The following is a 22457-nucleotide window of genomic DNA, read 5'->3' as shown; positions in this document are numbered from 1 at the left end:
TTTGAGAAAAACTTTGCCCCAGTTGCAAGGTTAAAGTCAGTTAGTTTACTACTAGCCATTGCTTATCACTTATAGGTCAAACTCTTTCAAATGGATGTCAAAACTGCCTTCTTGAATGGAATTATGAATGAAGAAGTATATGTTGAGCAACCAAAAGGATTTGAAGATCCACATAATCCAAATGATTTTTTTAGAAGAAAAAAAAGCTCTCTATAGTTTGAAACAAGCCCCTAGAGCTTGATATGAGAGGTTATCCTCTCATCTTTTAGGAAATGGCTTTGTTATATGTTAGAGGGCCAGTTGACAAAACCTTATTTGTGAAACAGTTCAAGAAAGATGTTCTTATTGCTAAAGTATATGCGGATGATATTGTGATTGGTTCAATCTCAGAGTTTCATGGATAAGAATTTATTCAAGTGACTAGTGAGTTTGAAATAAGCCTTGTTGGTTAGCTTAATTACTTCCTAGGTCTTCAAATTAAACAAAGTCAAGATGAGATTTCTATATCTTAATCCAATATGCCAAAAACTTGGTCAAAAAGTTTGGTTTGAAATTTGCCAAAGTTGCTAGGACTCCAATGAGTACAAGTGTAAAGGTGCAAAGAGACTCAAGTGGGACAAGTAACACTCTATAGAAGCTTCTTTACCGCACTACTAGTCGACTTGACATAGCCTTTAGTGTAGGTGTATATGCTAGATTGCAAAGTGATCCTAAGGAATCTCACAAGTGCAAAAGTGCAAAGAGACTCAAGTAGGACAAGTGACACTTCATAGAAGCATGATAGGAAGTCTTATTTACCTCATTGCTAGTCGACTTGACATAGCCTTTAGTGTAGGTATATGTGCTAGATTTCAGAGTGATCCTAAGAAGTCTCACTTGTTTGCAGTTAAGAGGATCATAAAGTATGTGAATGGTACAACAGACTTTGGCTTGTGGTATACCTATGACACTAATTCTAACTTAGTTGACTTTAGTGATGTAGATTGGGTTGATTATAGTGATGATAGGAAAAGCACTTCTATGGAAGCTTTTTATGTGGCAACAACCTTGTTGCATGGCATAGCAAGAAATAAAATTATGTATCTCTGTCTACTGCAAGGCAGAGTATTTGGCAGTTGGATGTTGTTGCACATAGCTCATTTGGATGAAACAAATGTTAGAAAATTATGGTCTCTCTCAGTCATCTTTCTCATTTATTGTGATAACATGAGTGCCATTGACATTTTAAAGAATCATGTGCAACACTCAAGAGCAAAACACATTGATATTAGGCACCATTTCATTAGAGATCTTATGGAGAGCAAAACATTAACTTTGGAATTTATTCCTGACTAGAAACAACTAGCAGACATTCTAACTAAAGCTCTGATTTTCAAAATCATGTTGATATTTGAAAATCCAATAATCCTAATACCTCTTCTCCTCTGTCTATATACTTTAGCATTTTTTTTTTCTCCTATCAATCCTAATACCTCTTCTCATCCTACTAGTCCTTACCCATCAACATCTCGTTCTCAGAGGTCTATAACAGTTGAAAATATTTCCAATTTTACCTCACCTAGAGCTATGGATTTCTTTCATTCTGTGGTGTTAAACAAGAAGTTTGTTCCTGAGCGTATTGACAACATTTAGGCTCTCCACGTTTATGATTGGAACTGTGTTAATCAAATGTTCAAACATTAATTACAATCTCAATTCTCAATCTAGTAAGTATAACACATCTATTGTTAATGAATTATATCATAATTTTCAATTTAACTTGCTCTTACAAAGTCTCGTATATCTGTTAGAGACCTGTCCATCATGTTTACTCATGCTGTGATTCATAAGGTTTTAGAATTTAGGCCATGTCCTTGCACTAGCTATGATTCTTATTTTGTTGTTATCTATCACTATTCTATTGAGCAGTTTCAGAGTCTTGCTTATGAAAATCCTTCCCTTCCTCTCACCAGCAAAGGGTTTCCTAGGAAATCTATTTGAAGCCTTTTTACAATTCCTTTGAGATTTTGTGCTTCATAATCTTCTACCTACTGCCAATAATTCCAATCCTACTCTTGGTGGATGTCAGTTGAAGCTTGCTATACTTAATAGAGCCCTTATTCCTTTTGGAGAAATCATATGTCACTTACTTCGGACCAAGACTATTGGTCATGGAACAAAACACAAAGAGTCACTTGTCTTTCCATGTCTTATACATACCCTATGTTGTCTTAAGGGAGTTGAGCTGAACCCCAGTGACGTCTGGCATGAGGCACCTGTTATTTATGACTCATCCTATATTGCTCTAAGTGAAAAACTATCCACTCAACTATCCAAAGCTTCGAGTGCCTCCACTTTTCCCTTTTCACATATTTTTATGCTGAAAATGACCATACAAGATCAAGCTTATGAGCTTATCTATTTGAGGAAGTTAGTTCTTTTTGTTCTTGGTGCCCGCTCTTCTCTATCATCTAATCTATCTGATACTCATGCTAATCTACATGATGTGGCTGTGGACACTATTGGGAATTTGGTTGTTGAAGACTTTGAAGATGACTTTGTGGAGACAAACTTTGATGGATTTAAAGCCTCCATGGAATTTTCGTTCTAAGCAATTGTCACGACTTAATCTTATATTTTGCAATTTATGTACTCTTGGAAGTAACTTTTGTAAAGGGTGCACCATGGAGGTTGCATATTTTCAAAATGAGACTTTCGAAATCCGCTTTGATAATTTGAAATATGCATCTAGAATATAGGCTACATCATATCATTCTAGCTAGATCAAATTCATTGTTGGTTTCCTCAAGATGATGGTTTCTTGAAGAAATTGACTACTTTTGTTTGAATATATAGTTCATCAATTGTTACGATTTGAAGATAAGATATAGTGCCATGAGGTGAAGAAGCTGATGGACTAGCTGCCATTTTTCATAAAGAATTGTTTCTAGCTCACTATGTTGGTGAAGAAGGTTGCATAATGAGGTAGTGCTCTAGTCTTAAATAGATATAGGTTTGTTTGAGCTTGTGAATACCTTTATTGTAAGAATCTTCTTAACATAGTGGATTGCCTAGTCAGAGCGATGATCTCTAATTTTTCCTAGTGGTGGGTTTCTGGGTAAACATGTTTGGTGTGAATCTCTGACATGATGATGAATGTTCACACACAATGCATCTTAGTTGTTGGTAGAACAGAAGATGCCTAGATTGACGGGTCCTTTTAAGTGCTTAAATTGTCACTTATTCACGTTTAGGCTTGCAGGGGTATGAGACTTGTGTGTGATTGTGTGTGCTAATTGTTGTGTGTTCTTAGGTCTTTGACTAGTTGTAGGCTAGTTATACATTTGTTAGAAATACTTTATGTGTAAGATCTTCTAAGTAACTTGATTATAGTTTAAATTTACCCATTCCACCTAAGTACCAATTTCAATGTGTAAGTCCCACATTAGAGAATACAATAATAATTTACAGTTTAAATATAGGTGATCCACTCCTAATTGCACTGAGGCCTTTTAAGTTTAAAACCCACACCTAGAGGTCCATTGAGCCTACTCCTACCCAAGGTATTAGACCTAGGTGGTTAATGTGGGGAGAATATCGGTCCATGGTTTGGACAGGTAGTGAACTCTTATTAGGCCCGTTGATACAACAATTGGTATCAGAGCCATGTTCAGCTAAGACGCACTTGGTTCAAGATGGAGCCATTGGCATGTTTAAGGAGGCGAATCAAGTACAAATTCCTAAGCTAGCGGAGAAAGGGCTCTAGGAGACTCAAGAAAAATCCTTGTCGGAAGAGGTGGAGTTGTAGGGGCTTACTCTTGAAAAGTTTAAGTGTTGTGAATGGGTGGGTTACCTTGGCTTTGATCTCGCCAAAGTGGAGATTGTTGCAGTTTAAATACCACTCCTAATTGCACCGAGACCTTTTAAGTTAAAACTCTACACCTAGAGGTCCATTGGGCCTACTCCCACCCAAGGTATTGGACCTAAGTGATTAAGGTGGGAATAATATCGGTGCATGGTTTAGACATGTAGTGAACTCCTATTAGGCTCGTTGATATAAGAGGCTCTCTTCAGGTTGCCTTGGAGGATGTGGAGCAGTAATCTTGTTTCTTGTTTATTTGTCTAATAATTCCCATGAATTCTTTAGAAGTTTGATGTGGCTTGTTTTTTATTTAGGATACTTTATTTCCTTTCGGCATTTGACTTTCGATATGAATTTGCCGTTTCTGTAGTTGCGAGTCAAATCTTTATTGCAAGTTTGAGTATATGTGATTATGGTTGCTGATTCGGGGATTTTAATCATTTTTTGGGTTGTGCGTATTCTCTCCAGATCAATTCAACTTGTTCGTTGGAGAAGTTGTATCCATATTCGGTACCTTAGTTGCTTTGTACTTGTTTTTGTTTATCTTATCAATAAAATATTATCCCTCTTAACTTGAAAATGGTGTTCGAGCAGTTCAATTATAGAATATAAGAAGAAAAAACATTTGGAACTCACATTTGGCATCGGATTCAGTTTAATTATAATTACCAGTTAATGAAGTAACATGTTTAATTTTAATATCTGATCATTTATATTTTACGTTCTCAAACTTTAACTCTAGCTAACACCCTAGTACGTTCTCAGTATTTTTAGAGCCCTTCGATTAGCCTTCCTGCTAGCCTGGTTTTCTACAAATAGGCCCTACTCTATATTTTTTGTTTTTCATTTATTAGCTTGATATATATTTCAATAATTCACTGCTTTGGATTTGGACCTAACGTGCATGAATATATATAGTTTTTATTTATTTATTTACAAAATAGGCCTACTTTATTTTTCCATTTATTAATATGCTTATGTTTTATTGCTTCTTCTATCTTACATGAATATACTATATTAAGCTTTGTTCTAACTATAAAGAAATATATATATATATATATATATATGTTGTTTTCATTGCTTTGGAACGTAATTAAATAGATTAGAAAGTGTGTGGAAAGAGATTATAGTTATAGTTTCACAATTATATACTCTAAAGAAGAAGTTCCTAGTTTAAATCTCTCCCCAAAGTTGGTAATGGATTTAAAAGTAAATTAGGAAGTACTTAGTTATCAATCCTAGCTTTTTTCCCTACCATATACCCTAGTATATATGCACCTTGTCACTTTGAATGTCTTGATTAACCAATTAACTCATAAATTCATGAATTCCTTATGAGATTCTTAATGTATCTAATTAAATTCATGCATCCATCATGTACTAAAATCTCCCCATCATCATTATATCTTTTAGAATTCATTAATTGTTAATTTATTAAACGTTAAGTACATTACTATTGTAGATAATGGAATGTCTTTAATTCTCGTCGATTTTTAAATTTTAATTTTATAAACGATGTGATATTTATAAAGTTATTTTTACAAAACTCACCACGGATATGTATAGTTCTCGTTGTTGTTATTGTTGTTGTTGTTTTTTTTTTTTTTTTTTTTGCCATGATAGTTTTCGTATTCATGTCAGTCGAATATGATCTTTTATGACCAAGTGAAGATAAATACCACTAAATCAGTGACAAGTTGAGTATGTACATAATTGATTGATTGATAGTTAAAAATGACATTTTTCTTTTTTTAAAAAATAGATAACACAAGGATTTAGGGTAGGATATAAAATTGTGAAAAAGTATGGGGATGTAACAACAACTTTCCCCTTAGTTCCCCAATCAAATAAACCAAAACAAAAAACAAAAACAAGTGAAGGAAGCAAAGGTGCATGGTACTTTCAGAAGCCAAAGCCACTCTCAAACTTGTGGCCTTGTCAGGGTTCACTCTCAGATGGGTCAGCCCCAATTGTCCATCATCATTCAGACTCTCACCCCCCTTTTATAGGCCCCACACCATCCCTCCTCACCCCCACTCCTCCCTCTCATTTCTCCTCTCCCAATTTCTCCATTTCCTCCTCCTCTTTTTTCACCACACCCAAAACTACACCTCTCTCTCTCTCTCTCAAATTTTCATGGACAAGGTTGAGAAGGAGACTCAAGACTTCATGAACGTAGAGTCATTCTCTCAGCTCCCCTTCATCCGCCCGGCCCCTCCCGTCAACAAAGAGAAGGGCATCCGCCTCTTTGGCATAGAATTCGGCGCAGACACCCCCACGGAAGACTCCGAATCCCTCGACTACACCAATGCCTGCGAAGACGCCGCCGCAAAAGAGTACAAAATCAACACCACCACCGCCACCAACAGCAACAACAAAAGCAGCGAAAGCGGAGGCGAGAGCAGCCGGAGATTTGAATGCCACTACTGCTGCCGGAACTTCCCGACCTCCCAAGCCCTTGGGGGCCACCAAAACGCGCACAAGAGAGAGCGGCAGCACGCAAAACGCGAGCACCTCCAGTCGGCCATGGTGCATGCCGGCCACCACGGCCTATCTCACGACGCGCACCACCACGTGTACGGCTTAATGAACTACACAACTTCTAGGCTTGGGGCTTCACCTCACCATCACCATACTGCTTACCCATCTTGGAATAGTAGCCACTCTAGCTCCATTGCTGGTGCTCATCAACATACGAGGTTTTACGGAAGCTCTGGTGGGACGTACGGCACGCAATCAGCGCCCATTAATGGGAGCCCTTTGGCCCTGTGGCGGATCCCTGCAGTTCAGGGTACTACTAACCCTAGTTTAAATCGTGACCGTTCGATGAATTTGTTCGCCGGCGGGGAGGAGATGAAGGCAGCAGGGGTCGGTGGGACGGGCGGTCAAGGACGGTACGTGTATGACTCGTCGATGGCGAGTGTGCAAGACCATGTGAGTTTGGATCTTCATCTGTAATAAGATTAAGGCTTCTATGATTTGGATAACTACTTCAATCAATTAATTAATTAGTACTACTTTAGAGGGAAAAAAAAGAGAGAGAGAATTTGATGATGATGAGAGAGAAGGGAATTAATTAATTAATTGTTTTTAATATATAATCTCCTGGGATTAATGCAAATGAGGCCAATTTTAGGAAATATTCCTGCTCATAACTTCAGTCACAATTTTTAGTACGGTTTCAGTATGTAAATGAGGAAATCATGTATTTGGAGAAATCTTCATCAATGTAATTAAAAATAATCAGGAAACAGTACAGTTCTTGACTCTGAAAGCAAAACTTACTGTTTACAGGCAAGGAAATTGCTATTTTTGTGAACCAAAATTTTCGTTTAGATTTCGTTCCATCAGCAAAGTTGGGTTCATTTCATTCACAGCAATTTCTCTCTCTTCTTTGAGAGGGTATAGTTTAACCTTTGTTCACACGTGTGAGGAATATATGGCATCAGTTAGGAGGTGCATGGACTTTTGTAGATACACACGTGCGGCTATGTCGATGTATTTGTTTGGTTCTCTAGACAGGTGGGGTGATGAGAGAGGTGGAATTTGATTTAGTGTGTCACACTGCTGCACACACACACACACACCCTCACACAGAAGAAAGATGATGATCAGGTGATAAGGTTTGATGATAGTGTTCTGTTTTCTGCAGCCTCAAAATATACAGAAAGAAAATGATATATCCATCGAATTTTGCAGGTTGCATTGCTTCCTGCTACACTTCAATTTATTTATTTTTGCTTATATTCAGTGCAATTGATTTGAGAGAGAGACACATAGAAACAGAGAGGCAGAGAGAGAGAGAGAGAGAGACATTTATCTTGTTTCTATTATGTGAATGATGTGAGCCCATCAAAGTCTAAATTATGTCTTGTTTCTACTTAATGATTGAGGCAGAAACCTCCTCATTCGTGACACCAATGGCTGAGGAGACAGAAAAGGCAACTAAATTTACTTTTTTGGACCTTATTTATTTCTACGCAACTATATTTACACTTTAAATTTGTCATTCTGCGCTACAGATCGATATCTTATTATCTTAAATCACACACGAAAAAAATACGTGTGTGGTACATCAATCTGGGAGTGTGAAATCCCGATCTTGATCGTACTTGGTTGGTAATATAAGAAACAGATTTCAAGCAGTTCTGATGGAAAAAATAAAAAGAAAGACAGAAGGCACTGAAAAATCAGAAGCACTATAGTATATATATATAGTTGTACTATTGAGTGAGATCATGAATTGGGGTCATTCAAAAATAAAGTAGTAGCATGATAGGCTAGTGAAATACCAAGTTTATGACGGTCTACAACTAGGGATCCAATATGGAGTCACTTCTATGTGCCTTATTAGAAGCACATTTATCATCATTCAAAGATAGCAGTACCAAAATTTTCATGGCTTTAAAATGGCAAAGCCAACCCTCGGCAAAAGCATGTGCCCTCTTTGCTCTCTATGAAAGACGTTGAAGCAAGGTATGATCAAGATGGTAGTTAGACTCCCTTCTTTATTTCCCCTTCTCTTTTGTACCTTCGCTTTAATTTTATGTTTTTGAGAGAGAGAGAGAGAGAGAGAGAGAGAGAGAGAGTTGTGGTAGGTGGGTTAATTTGAGGTGTTGGATAACATAGGTGTGAAATGTAGAGAGTGAAGAAGAGGACAGGAGAGTATGCATTTTTCTCTTTCAACAATAATTCAGTTAGGACTGATGGAGTTTAATCAATCATCTATTGTATTGCATGTGTAGGAACACTATATGGGTCAGAGGAGTTTTTTCTTTGGCTTGATAATGGATTTAGCTCAATGAATCCCATACACAACTCACACAACTCTCATATCATCATCATTCAGATGCTATAAAATATTGTTCACTTTCGATGTCGGGATTTGTGTTTTGTCTCAATCTCTTGCCAAAAAGGAAAAAAAACTGTTCAACGGTTGTCTCTATTTGTTTGTTCCTACCACTATTTGCTTGTTTGTTTGTAAGTGTTTTTGTTAATTAACTTACAAATCCAAGTAATTAAGGCTCTTAATTCATTTTTCTAAAAGCTTTGCTTGTGGAACAAGCCAGGTTACTTACTTTTGCAATGTAATCATTAGTTAGTTAACATCATAACTATCACATTACACCACTTTTGTTGCACTAATTTACACTTCAAACAAGTTTTCCATTTCTGGGCAGCAATTTGATCTAAATATAGATTTGCAAAGCTCCAAAACCAGTCCTCCTCAGCAACCAGGAATTGGGAAAATGAGCTGTTCCCAAATTTCAAATTCCAAGTCAGTTTGGTGGAGATTTTGTCTTGAAACCCAGATTGAGAAACTCTTTCAATAACTTCCTATCTAATAATACCCCCTAATTCTATCCATTCCTGGTTTTTCTTTCAGGCAAGCATTGTACAAACTGACAAAAGAAATACCAAAAGAAAATATTAGTTACTTCCTTTTTTTTTTCTTTTTTCTTTTTGAGTTAGGGGACATATACTCTTTGCTCCTTGAAGCAGGGCTTTGAATAATTTTGGTGTATAGTCCAAATTTAAACCTTGGAATTATAAACCAGTAAAGAAGAGAAAATAGCAACCTGGTGAGGGTATTTTAGTTCATCCTGTGGGGTTGCAAGCATCAAAAGGGAAATAATAAGAATAAAGCATTAATGAATAACCCTTTTCATGTGTTTTAGAGCTTGTACTGTTCATATAGCATTAATATCTTTTGCCAAACAGTAACCAAGCATGTACTGTTCAATGTTAGTATATTAATTTACCACCAAAAAAATATAATAAAAAAAATTTCACATGTTTTCTAGCTCAGTGACTTCCATGTTTTTCTCCGGAAAGGTTTTAACGAGGCTCTCTTTTAACATGCTAGTTTTTTTCTCATGTATTGTTTCTTATGTGTTTGACGAAATATCATCTTTTCTAAATAATAAAAAAATTACATCCCAACTCTAACTGTTTAATGAAATTATTTCTTCCTATAATAACCTTGAGTATATTCCTATCTCATGTTAGGTGGAGGAATCTAAATTACGGATACTAGAAATGGTTAAGATGTTGACTTTGTGCATTAACATCGAAAGTAGTATGTCAAAACATTTCTAACGGAAACATAATTGAAGTAGTTGCAAAAGCATCCATGTAATATTTTTCTCAGAAAGAATTGAGTGTTTCCTTCTTTTAAAAATAAGGTTTGAATGGTTTGAGGAGCCACCTGACATTATTCAGGACTCTTTTTATTTGATGCTTGTAAAAAAGTCATGTACCATATTAAACGCCCATATTTATTTTAATGTTCAATAAAATTGCTCTCATACCGTCGAAGTTTTCTACAAAAACAAAACAAATAAACAAAATAAAAAAAATTTAAAAGGAAAGAAACAAGGGCAAACTTGAGACTATCCCATGTTGATGTTGTAGAATTGCAAAAAAGGAAAAAAGAATGAAAAAAGCAAGTTGCTATCAAATATGAATGTAGCAAAAGGGTGCCTCGTTTTACATGAAGAAAAAGAAGGCACCCAAATAAGAAAAACAGTGGTGGCAGAGTTAACGTCAGTCCAACTATCAAAGGGGTCCACAAGTAAATGCAAAATCTAAGGGGGCATGTGATGAGGAGGAAGAAGAAGATGATAAAAGGTATAATAAAGACATTTCAGACTGAAAGAGAGTACAAACAAACAAACAACCATTGCAATTAGGAAGAAGAAGGACCACTTCTTCTTCTTTCTTCTGCTTCTGCTTCTTTCTTCTGCTTCTGCTTCGGCTTCGCTCTCTCCTCTCCTTGTGTTTGTATTTTGCATAAGAAAAATAAATTAAGAGAGAGAGAGAGAGAGAGAGAGAGAGAGATCCAGTGAGCAGTAGAATTTAAGAAACATCGGCCCACACCTCTATAAAGCTTGCAAACGAGGTAGACAGTTTATACACTGTTGTGCCCTTCTCCTCATTTGAATAAATAAAAATAAAACCCTACTTGTCTTCATTGAATAAAATCAAATTCATCATAACTCAAGATGGATACCTTGCAGACGTCCACATTTTAGTGTCTTTCGTAGAGAAATGTTTCGTATTAGACTACGCTGACAACACAAGATGTTTATATGTGGATCATCCATGAGTTTGATTCTTACTTGAATGTGTAGTCTAGATATGTTACTTTCATATGCCAACATAAATTTGACAAGAGAATATTACTCAACATTGCTTTGCTAAACCATCCACGAGAGAGGACTCATAAAATTATGGTTTACACGCATTACTTTGATGTTCTGAATATCATCATGGAAAAGGACATATGTAGTCGTTTCTCTTGTTTGTACTCTCTAAAATGTGATGAACTTTTTTTTTCCTTTTTATACAAACTATATATTATGAGAAGGCTCAAAGGTGAAGATAACTCCTTTGAACCATTTGAGTTAAAAGTTGATTACAACTTATAATTATCTTAATTATAAGCATAGCGTTCAGTTTTCATAATTTATTCAAAAGAGTAGAGTAGAGTGTGCACGTTAAGTCTTATTTTGTAGCTGAATAGCCAACTTAATATTAAAACTTTCATGGCATCTTGACTTGACCAGTGGTCTGAGTTCGAATCCTCATGACATCTTGGTAGTGTGTGTCTGAGAGAGAAACTCACTCCCCCTTTTAAGTTAGACTATTGCTTATAATTTTTTTTTTTTAAATCATCACTATTAAGCCACCATTGGACATCACCCTCAAGAGGAAACAATAAACTAATAGCTGAGATTCTCGTAATAATATACATACAACGAAAATATAAATAACTTTTCTATAGTCAATTTAGCAATACAATTAAAAACAAAGTAATCATTTGTAAAATATGATTAGCGTATCCATAAACTTAGGTCATGGATAAAACCTTCATACATGTAACTATTTAGCCATATTCAACTATCAGGACTGAATTGAATTAATGACATGTTTACTAATCCGTAATTGAATTGAGGAGGAGTTGGATTGAGGAGAATTAGATTCCAAATTCATATTGAAGTTGTTTACTAAACCATATACATTGAGGAGAGTTAGATTCTAGATTCATATTGAAGTTGTTTACTAAACCATATAGAAATAAGGTAGAAGTGATTCTAATTACTAAAATGTCATTGTTGTTGGGTTAAAATACATGGCAAATTTGTAATTTTTAGAATTGTGTGAGGATATAATGGGTAAAAAAAATATGAATTCCTAATAGGTTAGTTCTTTAGGAATTAGAATACCATCTTCCACCCAATAATTGAATTCCTCCAAAATCAAGAATTCAATTCCTAATTTTGTGTGAGTCCTATTTACTTTTTAATTCATTGATGGTGAAGTAAACGTAAGAATCCTCCATATGTGAAATTCAATTCCTGGTGAGAATTCCAATTTCTGATTAATAAACACATCACAAAAAGATAGAATTAGATTGCACAGTGGAATTATGATTGAATTGATTATTATCCCATTCATAATAACTATTCTACCTACCAAACGAGGCTTTTGGATTTAACCCAAGAGGAGAATTCTACAGTCTACGGTCCCATGTGAATGGTGGTCATAGGGGTAGATTAGCATTTGCATTAAATGCCAAACAGGCTTGTTGAGCATGTGGTCGCATCCGTAGGTTCTGTTAGTTGTCAACTCTCTCTCTCTCTCTCTCTCTCTCTCTCTCTCTCTTGGTGCTAGCTAAGATCGCTACCAAAGTAACTCAGTGCCCTGCTGTCTAAGTCATATTACCTTACCCTACCTTTAATAGTTACACAACTCCAGACATTCCCATAAGATCAATTCAAACAATACAATGTACATTCGAAAGAAGGATGTTACGGTAAGTCACTTACGTGTGTATAGATCCTAACACGTAAATTCTTGCATTTGATATACTGAGCCTCACATGCATCAACAATTAAAGATCGCATGCACGGGTCTCACCGTGACATAACCCATGTGCATTCTAGTAGCTGGAACTAAATTTGTAATGGCAAGTACACTTACTCTATATCTACGATAACTTCCACGGTGAATAGTTTCGATTTTCAGTTTACTATTTTAACCTTTAAAATATTATTCTTTTGATATTAGTTTTGCTAAAATAAAGGGTATTTTAGTGAGATACGCTATACACTTCGAAGAATTGACACTGGCAGCTCAGGTTTTTTTCTTGGTCTAAACCAGTAGTATCACCTGGCAGCTCAAGCAAGTCAATAATCTCATCCAATATCCAACCAAAAGCAATCAACTGCTTTACATTTACTTCAGCAGTAAGTAATCTTTTCATCTTCACCTTTTTGAGGACCCCATGGTTGGAGAAGTAACTATACCTCCAGGTTTGAACTGTACTGCTCGACGTTTATGATGCTTTCTGCTGAAAGCTGAAATTGTCTGTAAGGACAACATATGCCAATTCGTGGCTTGCATACTTCTGTACTTTATGATGCCTCAACTACTTCAAAGGTGGGCCTATGTTTGCTGCTACAAATAGGAACCTATATGCCTCACCCACAAGCACAACTGGATTTGAACAAATTCCTCAGATTTCACTTGAGCAATATCACAAGCTATAATAATAGCTCAAGGTAGATCTGTGTGTCTCAGATTTACAGTTGCTTTCCTCACAGTATAAACACCAATTGTGGTCCTTACTAATATACCAGCCTCTTCGCATTAGCCTTCAGAGCTTTTTAAAAATTTAAAAATTATTTTAGAATTAAAAAAATAATGGATAGTTGTGTTCCACAAAAATAAGACATTTTTGTTTTATTATAAAAGTATGTGAATTTACCATATTATTCTCATTTAATTAATAATTTCAATTCTTAATGTTTGAATTAACCAAGGCATCTTAGTATTTTGAATGTTTCACCTTTCTCTGCCTTTTGCTTTATATATATAGATTATGACTTTAACCCTTATATTCATGTATCACATTACGGTGTCATTGTCACAATCAATGGGTATGGCATATACTAGCAATCCTTCATGATGAGATTATGTGATGTGATGACAATTTTTCCAATCAATTTTTACCTTATCTTCGTACACGTCAAACAAAATAACCAAACTGCGGTCAATGATGTAAAATCATCTGGATAAAGTATTTTTTACTCACTAGAATAGTAAATCAAAGAACAATTGTAACCATAGAGAACCTAGAATTACATGTATATAATAACATCAATTACAAAATTGTAGTAGAATCTTTAGTATGTGCACCTGCAAGAAATCATCTGAGTCTTTCTTGCCGAGAGCGGGAATTGTGAGCTTCTTCAATATGCCGAGTGAGAAGTGAAATCCCATAGTGTGAGGCACTTGAGGTGGCATAATAGGAAGTCACAGTGAGTTGAGTAAACCTTGGAAGTGCATAACCTGCAGAATCCCACATTTTCAGGGAATTGAAAAACTTTCATCCTAGAAACTCATGTGTATACAGTCCATTATAACATGGAGTGGCACATACTGAATCTTGTGTCAACTGATAAACTCAAAACCTAACACAGATACAAATTGCAAATTCAATTACTGCTGGTTAAATTAGTCATGGAATTCTATATCTCAAGGTCTTACAACCGAGCACTATGAGATTGGATTGTGAAGGCAGCTTATTGACAGACAAGGTTATACTTGTATTGTACCCAATCTCAAAAGACTATGGAAAGAAGAAGACTTGCATACCAATACGAGATGAACTTCAAACCATTTGGCTCTCACTGTCTTGAAACTATGCAAACATGACCTATAATATTACTCCAACAACGATGGTTCTAGCAATGCCACCTGAAGTGTGCAAGATGTAGAACCATTTATCACTTACAATTAGTAATTGCCTCTTTTCTAGGCGACAGCTATTCTGAAGCCCCTACTCATGGGATTCAATGACACTAGATTCAACCAATAAGAATTGAATTTTCAATTTGAGGTAGAAGGCTGTTCGCAGTGGTTTAACCCAATCAATGAGAAATTATGGCATGGAGATATGTGATCCATGATATCCAGGTGCTTCAGTAACTAAGGCAGGCCCTTTGTAATTGCAAGTCTTTATTTATGTATTATATGGTAGAAACTTCATAACAGTGGAGATTAATGTTCATGCTACTAATAGTTACAAAATATAAAGGACATCATGTCATTTTGACCATTGACATACACTACTGCTAGAAGTGTAGGCATCCATACGATGCCAGGCCAATAGCCATGCATGGGCACAATCCCACATATGTAACTATCCCGTGGACAAGTGATTCAGAAGAACTAGAATGTCATCTTAGATTTACTGAACTTCATAAATTTAAAAAAGTTTAATTGCTTTTGGTCATCATTTACGAAATACAAGTTCTTCAAGAGACCTAATCTACACTGAACATTTTAAAAAAAAAGTATTTGTCAGCTGTATATGGGGAAACGTCCACTATGCCCCTCTTACATTAAACGTTTACCCATCCAAAAACTAAATTCACTGTGGTCATTATACATTACCCTAACTACCCACCATGCCTCCGCATGCTCATTTTTTCTCTTTCTACAACTACTGCCCTCAAATTATATGTGCATCGTGTGTGCGTGAGCCATCTAGGCTTTATATATATATATATATATATATATATATATATATATAAAAAGTGACATACTGATGTTACAATATCATAAAAATGCCAAATGAGACTGAAGTTAAGAACATTGGGAAAAGATATTTAACTCAGGGTCTCAGATATGGAGAAATGTATTACATACATAGAAGGAACTTGACTTAGTCTAAACTAGGTACAACCAAATAAGTCAAGCACTTATACTTTTATAGTACTTAACCAGTCCATGGCTGCTAAATGAGTGAACCATTTAATAAATAAAAAACGAAAAGAGCAACAACAAAGAGGAATGTCGAAAGACTGATCACGATCCCACACTAATGTAGACTTCTTTTAATCAAATGGAGAAAGGCAGGATTTTTACCTCCAAATGCAGCACTGGCACCCGAAAACAGTAGCAGTGGAGGAAGCTGTGATTGAAAAAACAAAAGTGAGCTAATTTGATGCACATTAAGAATATGAATCTTTTTTTTTTATAAATGCCAATATAACTTGAAGTGCATGGCAGGTTAAAACAACAGGGATATGAGACCTACCCCAACTAAGAAAGGAAGCCACTTTGGGCCCTTCAGTCGATTCTGAAGGTACGGGATCCCTGCAATCAAGTAACACTAAGCAATTTGCATACGAAAGCCCATAGTCTGCAAAGACAAAGGGAATAAAGAATACCTGTATTGAAGCCATGAATTGCACTAAGCATTCCACCAATACCAGAGCCAGCCTATCCATACAGAAAATACCACAAAAGGTTAATCACTCGCATAACAAGCCACATCCATATTACCAAGTTTACGTAGACAGTCCAATAAATATACACTGAAACATGATCTTCGTATATACACCTAGACCAACGACTGCTTTCAGGTACTACTTCTATCGAATGAATCAACCGTTCACCATGGGTTTATGCCCCATTATGGACATTAAGTCAATGTCAATAACATATTGTGATGCAGATTACATTAGATGGTTCCGTAGCTAATACCAACCAAGCACATAAAAACTAGCCAAGGAGCATCGTTAAGATCAGAGTTACACATTTAAATGTTGTAAATCTTTAACGTTCAGAAATAAATGCTGCAAAAAAAACCCCAATTCAAAAAGTGTTCTACCCCAAATTTCCATATCAAAACCATGAAAATTTTCACAATGAAAATAAACTGCTACATCAAGAAACTAAATTTGGCTATAGTGGGTAGCTGATAAAACGAAAGGGAACCAACTTCACACAAATTGGGGAGGAAAAAGAGAGAGACTTACAACAGCAGTGGCGTCATGAAGAACAGAAGTGATGGTCCATTCACCCTTGTCCTGAAATATCAAATAAAACAGAGCCAAGTCAGTTCTTCCAACTGTAAAATCCTCATAATCAAATCCTCAAACAGGTAATCTGCGTTATGGGTTGGTACCGAATCATGGTCCAGGAGAGAGAGACAGCGAGGGCAGCGAGGGGTGCCAAGGCCTGGATTCATGGTGGGATCATGGTGCAGATTCCCACTCCTCAGCTTCTGCTCGTACACCTCTCTCGTCCCCATATTTTTCAACTCCCAAGCAGCCAAATCCGCGCTCGCACACCAGTCCTAGGCGAAGAGAAAGTAACTGGTTCAGTGTGCTAGAATTCATATGGCTAATACAGTGCACTGTTCATTAAATAAAACAAAGCCCCTTGACCCAATATCATATGGGTCTCGGTTTCACAAAGCTTTATAAAGTAATGGGCTTTCTAATTATAAAACAGGACTTTCACAAAGCTGTAAAAAGTAATGGGCTCTCTCTCGCGGACTGCCACTGATTTGGATGATCGTCTATTTTGTTAGTCATAAAAAGATGTTTTTGTGGTCTTCAATTTATCTATTTTTTTGCAAAGATTATCTTTAAGTGGAGACTTCAAAAATAATTCAGATGATTGAAGTAAAATTCGTGTATGTTTCAAAATTGCATATTATGGAATTATGTTCTTAATCAAACAATAATGAAAAGGTGGCAACACTTTAGAAAAATCAAACTAAAATGTTCTTAATCCAGAAACACATAAAATATGAACAAAAGATGAAATAAATAGTGTGATCACATAAATCAGGCTTGTACAACTTATACATAAATAAATGATTGATGACCTACTGACCAAAATTTTGCGTGATATGTTTCAATAAAAAAATAATGCTTGTTGGAAATTGTATGTTAGTGTAAAATAAAAAAATTTATGTTTGTTTATAGTATAAATGGAACACTGTTTTTTTTTATAAATATAAATATTGTTTTATTTGAATATTTTAATTTATTTAAGATATTGGAGTGAACTAAATATACAAATCAAATTAGAACTCTTACACAATGTGCTTTAAATATCCTTAGACGCATCAAAAAGATTTATTGTGTTAAATGTAAGTGGCAAAATTCATGCAAAATACAATTTAGTTTTCTTTGGTGTTGGTTGTTGGTTATAGCGTTTATTGTTTATTGTTGATCTAGTCTTTTCATGGAGCGAGTTAAGGAAATATATTTCCCCTATCCAGAGAGAGAACTCTATTTCTTCTATGGCGTTTTCATGGCAAGAGCTTGTTCTCCAAGTTCAAACTCCCACTTTATCATCGATGACGGCACTCTTCGATGCTAGCAACCGCATTTGATCTTTTCCCATACTTCTTTCAATTTCCTTACATTCTAGCTGAAGGAGAGACTTTACATTTACTTAGAGAGGTAACAACCTTAAAGGTAAAGACAAGCAATCCTTCTCTCAAGATTGAACATTTGCTTGGCATGCTTCCGGTTGAATGATGACAATTTCCTCAAATGGAGCCTTTAGCTTGAATCGGTGCTTGAAGGTTACAAATTATTTGGTTATTTTGATAGTTCTCTAGTTCTTCCATCGAAATTTGCTATTCTTACATTAGAGATCACAGCTGCATACAAGGATAAAGCTTTGCTGAGTCTATTTAAAAGCCTAAAAATTCAAATATAATAGTAACATAATAATACACATTGCATTGTAGTTTATATTCTATAAGCCTAACAAATACCCATATAAAAGTAACATAAAAATACACACTGTGTTGCAGTTTATATTTTACAAATAACAAATACCAATATAGGAGTAATGTAAAAGTACACTGCAATTTCTATTCTATAAACCTAAAAACACACCAAAGTAAGAGCAACATAAAAGTACACCATGTGTTGCAATTTCTATTTTATAAACCTAAAAAAATACAGATATAAGAGTAACATAAAAATACACATTGTGTTGCAATTTATATTCTATAAACCTAAAAAAAATTTACCAATATCAGAGTAACATAAAAGTACACACTATATTGCAATTTAAATTCAATAAACCTAAAACTACCAATAATATAAGAGTACACATTTTATTGCAGTTTCTATTCTATAAACCTAAAATATAAGAGTAATATAAAAGTACACAATGTGTTGAAGTTTTTATTATAAAAACCTAAATAAAAAAAATACCAATATAAGAGCAAAAAAAAACACAATGTGTTGTAGTTTTTATTATAAACCTAAAAAAATATCAATATATAAGATTACAATAAAAGTACACAATGTGTCGTAGTTTCTATTATATAAACCTTTGATTGTTAATATAAATATTTGTAAATTAACACATATCACAAAAACAAGATTGGTGTAGTGGTTTGCAATTGAAGATTATCCTTTGAGGGACAAGGGTTGAGTACCTTCAAGTACACAAAATTTGCTCCTTTTTTAAGGGTGAATAAAGGTCAACTGAGGTGGTGGTGTCGGGTGCTTGGTAAGCTGTGGTCGACGACGGTGGGCAATCGGCTCGCAGTAGTGGGTAGCGGCCGGAGGTGACTCATCGGACATGTGGTGTAGTATGGGGAGCCTAAAACGTGATTCCAGCGGGCCTTTTTGCCTGGGCTGGGTGTGGGCTCCACAAGCCTAAGTTGGCCCTCAAGCAAAATCAGTCCTTTCTAGCCTGGGTTTGCTGACGTCAAGAACCAAAATAAAAAATAAAAAATAATAATAATTTCATAATTTTTTTAAAAAATAAATACTTAGTCATATTTTTTACTTCCCACACTAAAAATCTATATAAATTCATTTCCTCATATTTCATGTGAATAGTGGTTCTATAGAATAGGTGGAAACACAACAGTTTTTAAGTTAGCCACTATTCAAGTTCACTGAATAGTAATAACCCTTGCCTCTCCTTACCCTTTGTCATGACAAATAGGTGGAAGTGCTCTAATGAATGACCAATATAGAGAAACCGTAAATACTTTTTAAAAATACGTACATTAGTCGTACTTATAGGGCTTCAAATACTATAAAGACCAACTTGATTCTTTCAGTAAACTAATCAACACGCGTGCAGTTGCTTTACTATAACAATTGATTGCCATTTTCATATTTCTACACGAACAACACAAAAACCCAAAGCCCCACCACTTCCACCAACCACACTATGACCAAAAAGACACTGTGAAGAACATTGTCGAGAGAAAGAAAACAAAGCAAAGCAGCAAACAAAAAGTCAATAGTGGAAAACGAACACATCATATTCAACAAGAGCATCTCCACTTGTTACATTGAACTTGAGAGTCCTTGCCTGAACATAGCCACGAGCAAACCGAAAAACCCCACTTCCACCAACAATTGGCATCTCTCTCACAGCTTTAACCACCGCGTTTCGACCAAAAACACTAAGGCTGCTCCCATTAAACTTACCTTCAACAAAAGCCAAGTTCATGGTCATCAACAAAGCATCCTCACTTTGCGAAGCAGACCCATAAATCCCTTGTGCTCTTCCCACAAGCTTGGAGCTTCTTTCTGGGCCCACGGTTAATGGGTCATCAAACATGGCTATGGAGCCAAATAGGGTTGGGGATTTTTTGGATGTGGGTGTTTGGGCAGCCCAAATGGCGGTAGGGTTTGGACCGCTGACAATGTCATGGAAGTAGAAGTGGAGGTGGCTTAGCTTCTCTTGCTTGTTGAGGCCAAGTGCTTGTAGAGATAAGTTTTGAGAGAAGTTTGGTGATTTTGAAGTGACCATGGTTATGAAGAAGAGAATAGTTAAGGAAATGAGGAGGGATTTGGAGTTCTTGACCATGGTTGGGAAAATGCAATTTGGAAGTATTGTGTTGAAGTTTTGTTCTTGTGCTTCTGGCTTTATACAACCCCTTGTATATTGGGGTTGTGGGTGGCATTTATAGATTATTGGAGGACGTGTAAAGTGAGAGAAAGCAAGTATGGTGGCATTGTCATTGTGACATAATCGTTTCGACAGCTGATAAGCTCACCTGTTTTATTATTAAAATGTTCATTTGAAAATAGTATGTTTACACGATTTTTAAAGTGCTTTTTAATACTTTTTGATACTTTTTAATACTTTTGAATTAATTTTGTTATTTCTCTTTCCTATTCTATTCTTATTCTACATTAATTTCTTTTTATTTCAGTTTTATATTATTTCTTTTTCTTTATGTTTAATTTTCCAACATGCACTTTTTTTTTTCCCCTTTAATCTAGTAAGAAATAATTAACAATGTATATTTGCCTAAGCAAAATTACATGGGCCACATGCTGCAAAAACTCATGCCCCATGAATAAACCTTGCAGCCATAGTTTTTTTTTTTTTTAATTTTTTTTTTAAAGGAAACAAATTTTAGGTGGCCACAAAGAAACAAAAATGCATTTAACTACACATTTTTACATTTTCTTTTTCCATGTTCTTCTCCCTCTCTTCTCTGTCATAATTATTCAGAAAATAGATATTGAATGAAAAAAAAATTGATGAACTTGTGAACATGAATTGAGTTCTCTGAATTTTGGAAAATGAAATTGAGTTTGAGACTGAGTTTCAAATTCACATTAATGGAGTTCTCTTTGTTTCATATGAGATAATTTCATACCTTCATTTTGTTTGGGTACCTTATCAGAAAGTACAAACAACCAGGGATTGAAGAGAAAGAAAAATTAAAAAAAATAAAAAAGAATTCTTCTCATAGAAATAATTTGGCATTCTAAGTATGTAGGGGAATTCAAAAGCCTGGGTTTTGTTCTTATAGTGATGATGGAGAAATCCAAAAGCTTGGGTTTTGTTCACTCTCATTGATTGATTGAGTACTCATATCAAAACATTAATGAAGGGTGAGGGTAGAATATGAAAGAGTAAGAACAAAAAAGAACAAAATTGATTAAAAAATTTTAAAAAACAAAAGGGAGTGTAAGTGGAAAAAAGAGGAGTGGAAAAATCAGCTTCCTTTTCAAATACAAGATTCCTACAGATTTTATATGTTAATTGAGATTGTAATGAATTTTAATTGACTTTTATAGACTATACAAAAACTTTGACGGGATTTTGTATGGATTTTTAATGGAATTTGTTAGATTTTTATCATAGAATTTAGTGCATTTTCATAGACTTTTTCTATGGACTCTCATGAATTTTTGGGTGGTCCACTCTTTTCTTGAGTTTTTATTAAAAAAAAAAAAAAGCCAAAATTTAACCCCCAAATTCATAAATGTCAGTTTTTTTAAAAACTTTCAAATATAGCCAACAACGCACTTAAATTGACCCAAATGCCCTCTAAATTAATTATAACTCAGTTACACCTAAAAGCTAAAATCCAAAATAGTAGGAGCATAAAATAAAAAAAAAGGGCTTCGTCAATTCAATCATGCCTATGAATCCTATCATAAAAACAACAATTAATGTAACTATCAAAAAGAAGAAGAAAAGGAAAAGCCAATGATTTCTTAAAAGGTTTTTTAGGTTTTAGACATAATTTTTTTTTCACTTTTGGAAAAAGCCAAATCTTTTAAAAAGACAAAAAAACCACTCAACTTTCAAATCAAAGACATGTATTGGAAGAAATCTAAAATAAATAAGGCATTTTTGTCATTTTGCTTCTTTTAAAATTTCTCTCTCCTTTTGTGGGCATAAAAATCATCTCTACGACTATGGCTTGAATCAGTAGGCTTGGGAGATTTTTTACCAAAAAAAAAAAAGTTAAAGTCAATTTCTTGACATAATAATTTTGAATCGGTGGGTATTTTCTCAT

The 22457-nt window shown here is 35.1% G+C and overlaps 2 protein-coding genes, 1 long non-coding RNA gene and 1 pseudogene across 3 annotated transcripts; 1 reads left to right on the top strand and 3 right to left on the bottom strand.

Moving 5' to 3' along the window:
• The first annotated feature begins 5859 nt into the window (after positions 1-5859).
• On the top strand, positions 5860-6981 carry ZFP8 (zinc finger protein 8). The gene has a single exon (XM_008242961.2). The coding sequence runs from the start codon at positions 5978-5980 to the stop codon at positions 6797-6799; it is 822 nt and encodes a 273-aa protein (XP_008241183.1). The 5' UTR covers positions 5860-5977; the 3' UTR covers positions 6800-6981.
• Positions 6982-13917: 6936 nt separating this feature from the next.
• On the bottom strand, positions 13918-17030 carry LOC103339628 (uncharacterized). The gene is made up of 6 exons (XM_008242960.3): positions 16824-17030; positions 16675-16725; positions 16084-16135; positions 15951-16009; positions 15779-15824; positions 13918-14197 (listed from the first exon to the last, which is right to left on the bottom strand). The coding sequence occupies exons 1-6, from the start codon at positions 16947-16949 to the stop codon at positions 14055-14057; spliced, it is 477 nt and encodes a 158-aa protein (XP_008241182.1). The 5' UTR covers positions 16950-17030; the 3' UTR covers positions 13918-14054.
• A 721-nt stretch (positions 17031-17751) lies between these two features.
• LOC148914722 (uncharacterized) lies at positions 17752-19372 on the bottom strand. Its single transcript, XR_016122813.1, has 2 exons — positions 19110-19372; positions 17752-18317 (listed from the first exon to the last, which is right to left on the bottom strand). It is a non-coding gene; the product is annotated as an uncharacterized LOC148914722 (long non-coding RNA).
• A 283-nt stretch (positions 19373-19655) lies between these two features.
• LOC103339627 (dirigent protein 21 pseudogene) lies at positions 19656-20596 on the bottom strand (annotated as a pseudogene).
• Positions 20597-22457: the final 1861 nt, after the last annotated feature.

The sequence above is a fragment of the Prunus mume genome, linkage group LG8, assembly GCF_029339155.1.
Source record: "Prunus mume cultivar Tortuosa linkage group LG8, ASM2933915v1, whole genome shotgun sequence".
Lineage (NCBI taxonomy): Eukaryota > Viridiplantae > Streptophyta > Magnoliopsida > Rosales > Rosaceae > Prunus > Prunus mume.
This window is presented reverse-complemented; position numbering and strand designations above follow the sequence as displayed.

Bases quoted from the DNA above. Each gene is read 5' to 3' on its own strand.
- ZFP8 (XM_008242961.2), top strand. From the start codon at position 5,978: ATGGACAAGGTTGAGAAGGAGACTCAAGACTTCATGAACGTAGAGTCA.
- LOC103339628 (XM_008242960.3), bottom strand. From the start codon at position 16,949: ATGGGGACGAGAGAGGTGTACGAGCAGAAGCTGAGGAGTGGGAATCTG. The intron at 16,010-16,083 runs GTATTCTTTATT...ACTTGATTGCAG, and splicing joins AATTCATGGCTTCAATACAG to GGATCCCGTACCTTCAGAAT. The intron at 14,198-15,778 runs GTAAAAATCCTG...GGGATTCTGCAG, and splicing joins TGCCAGTGCTGCATTTGGAG to GTTATGCACTTCCAAGGTTT.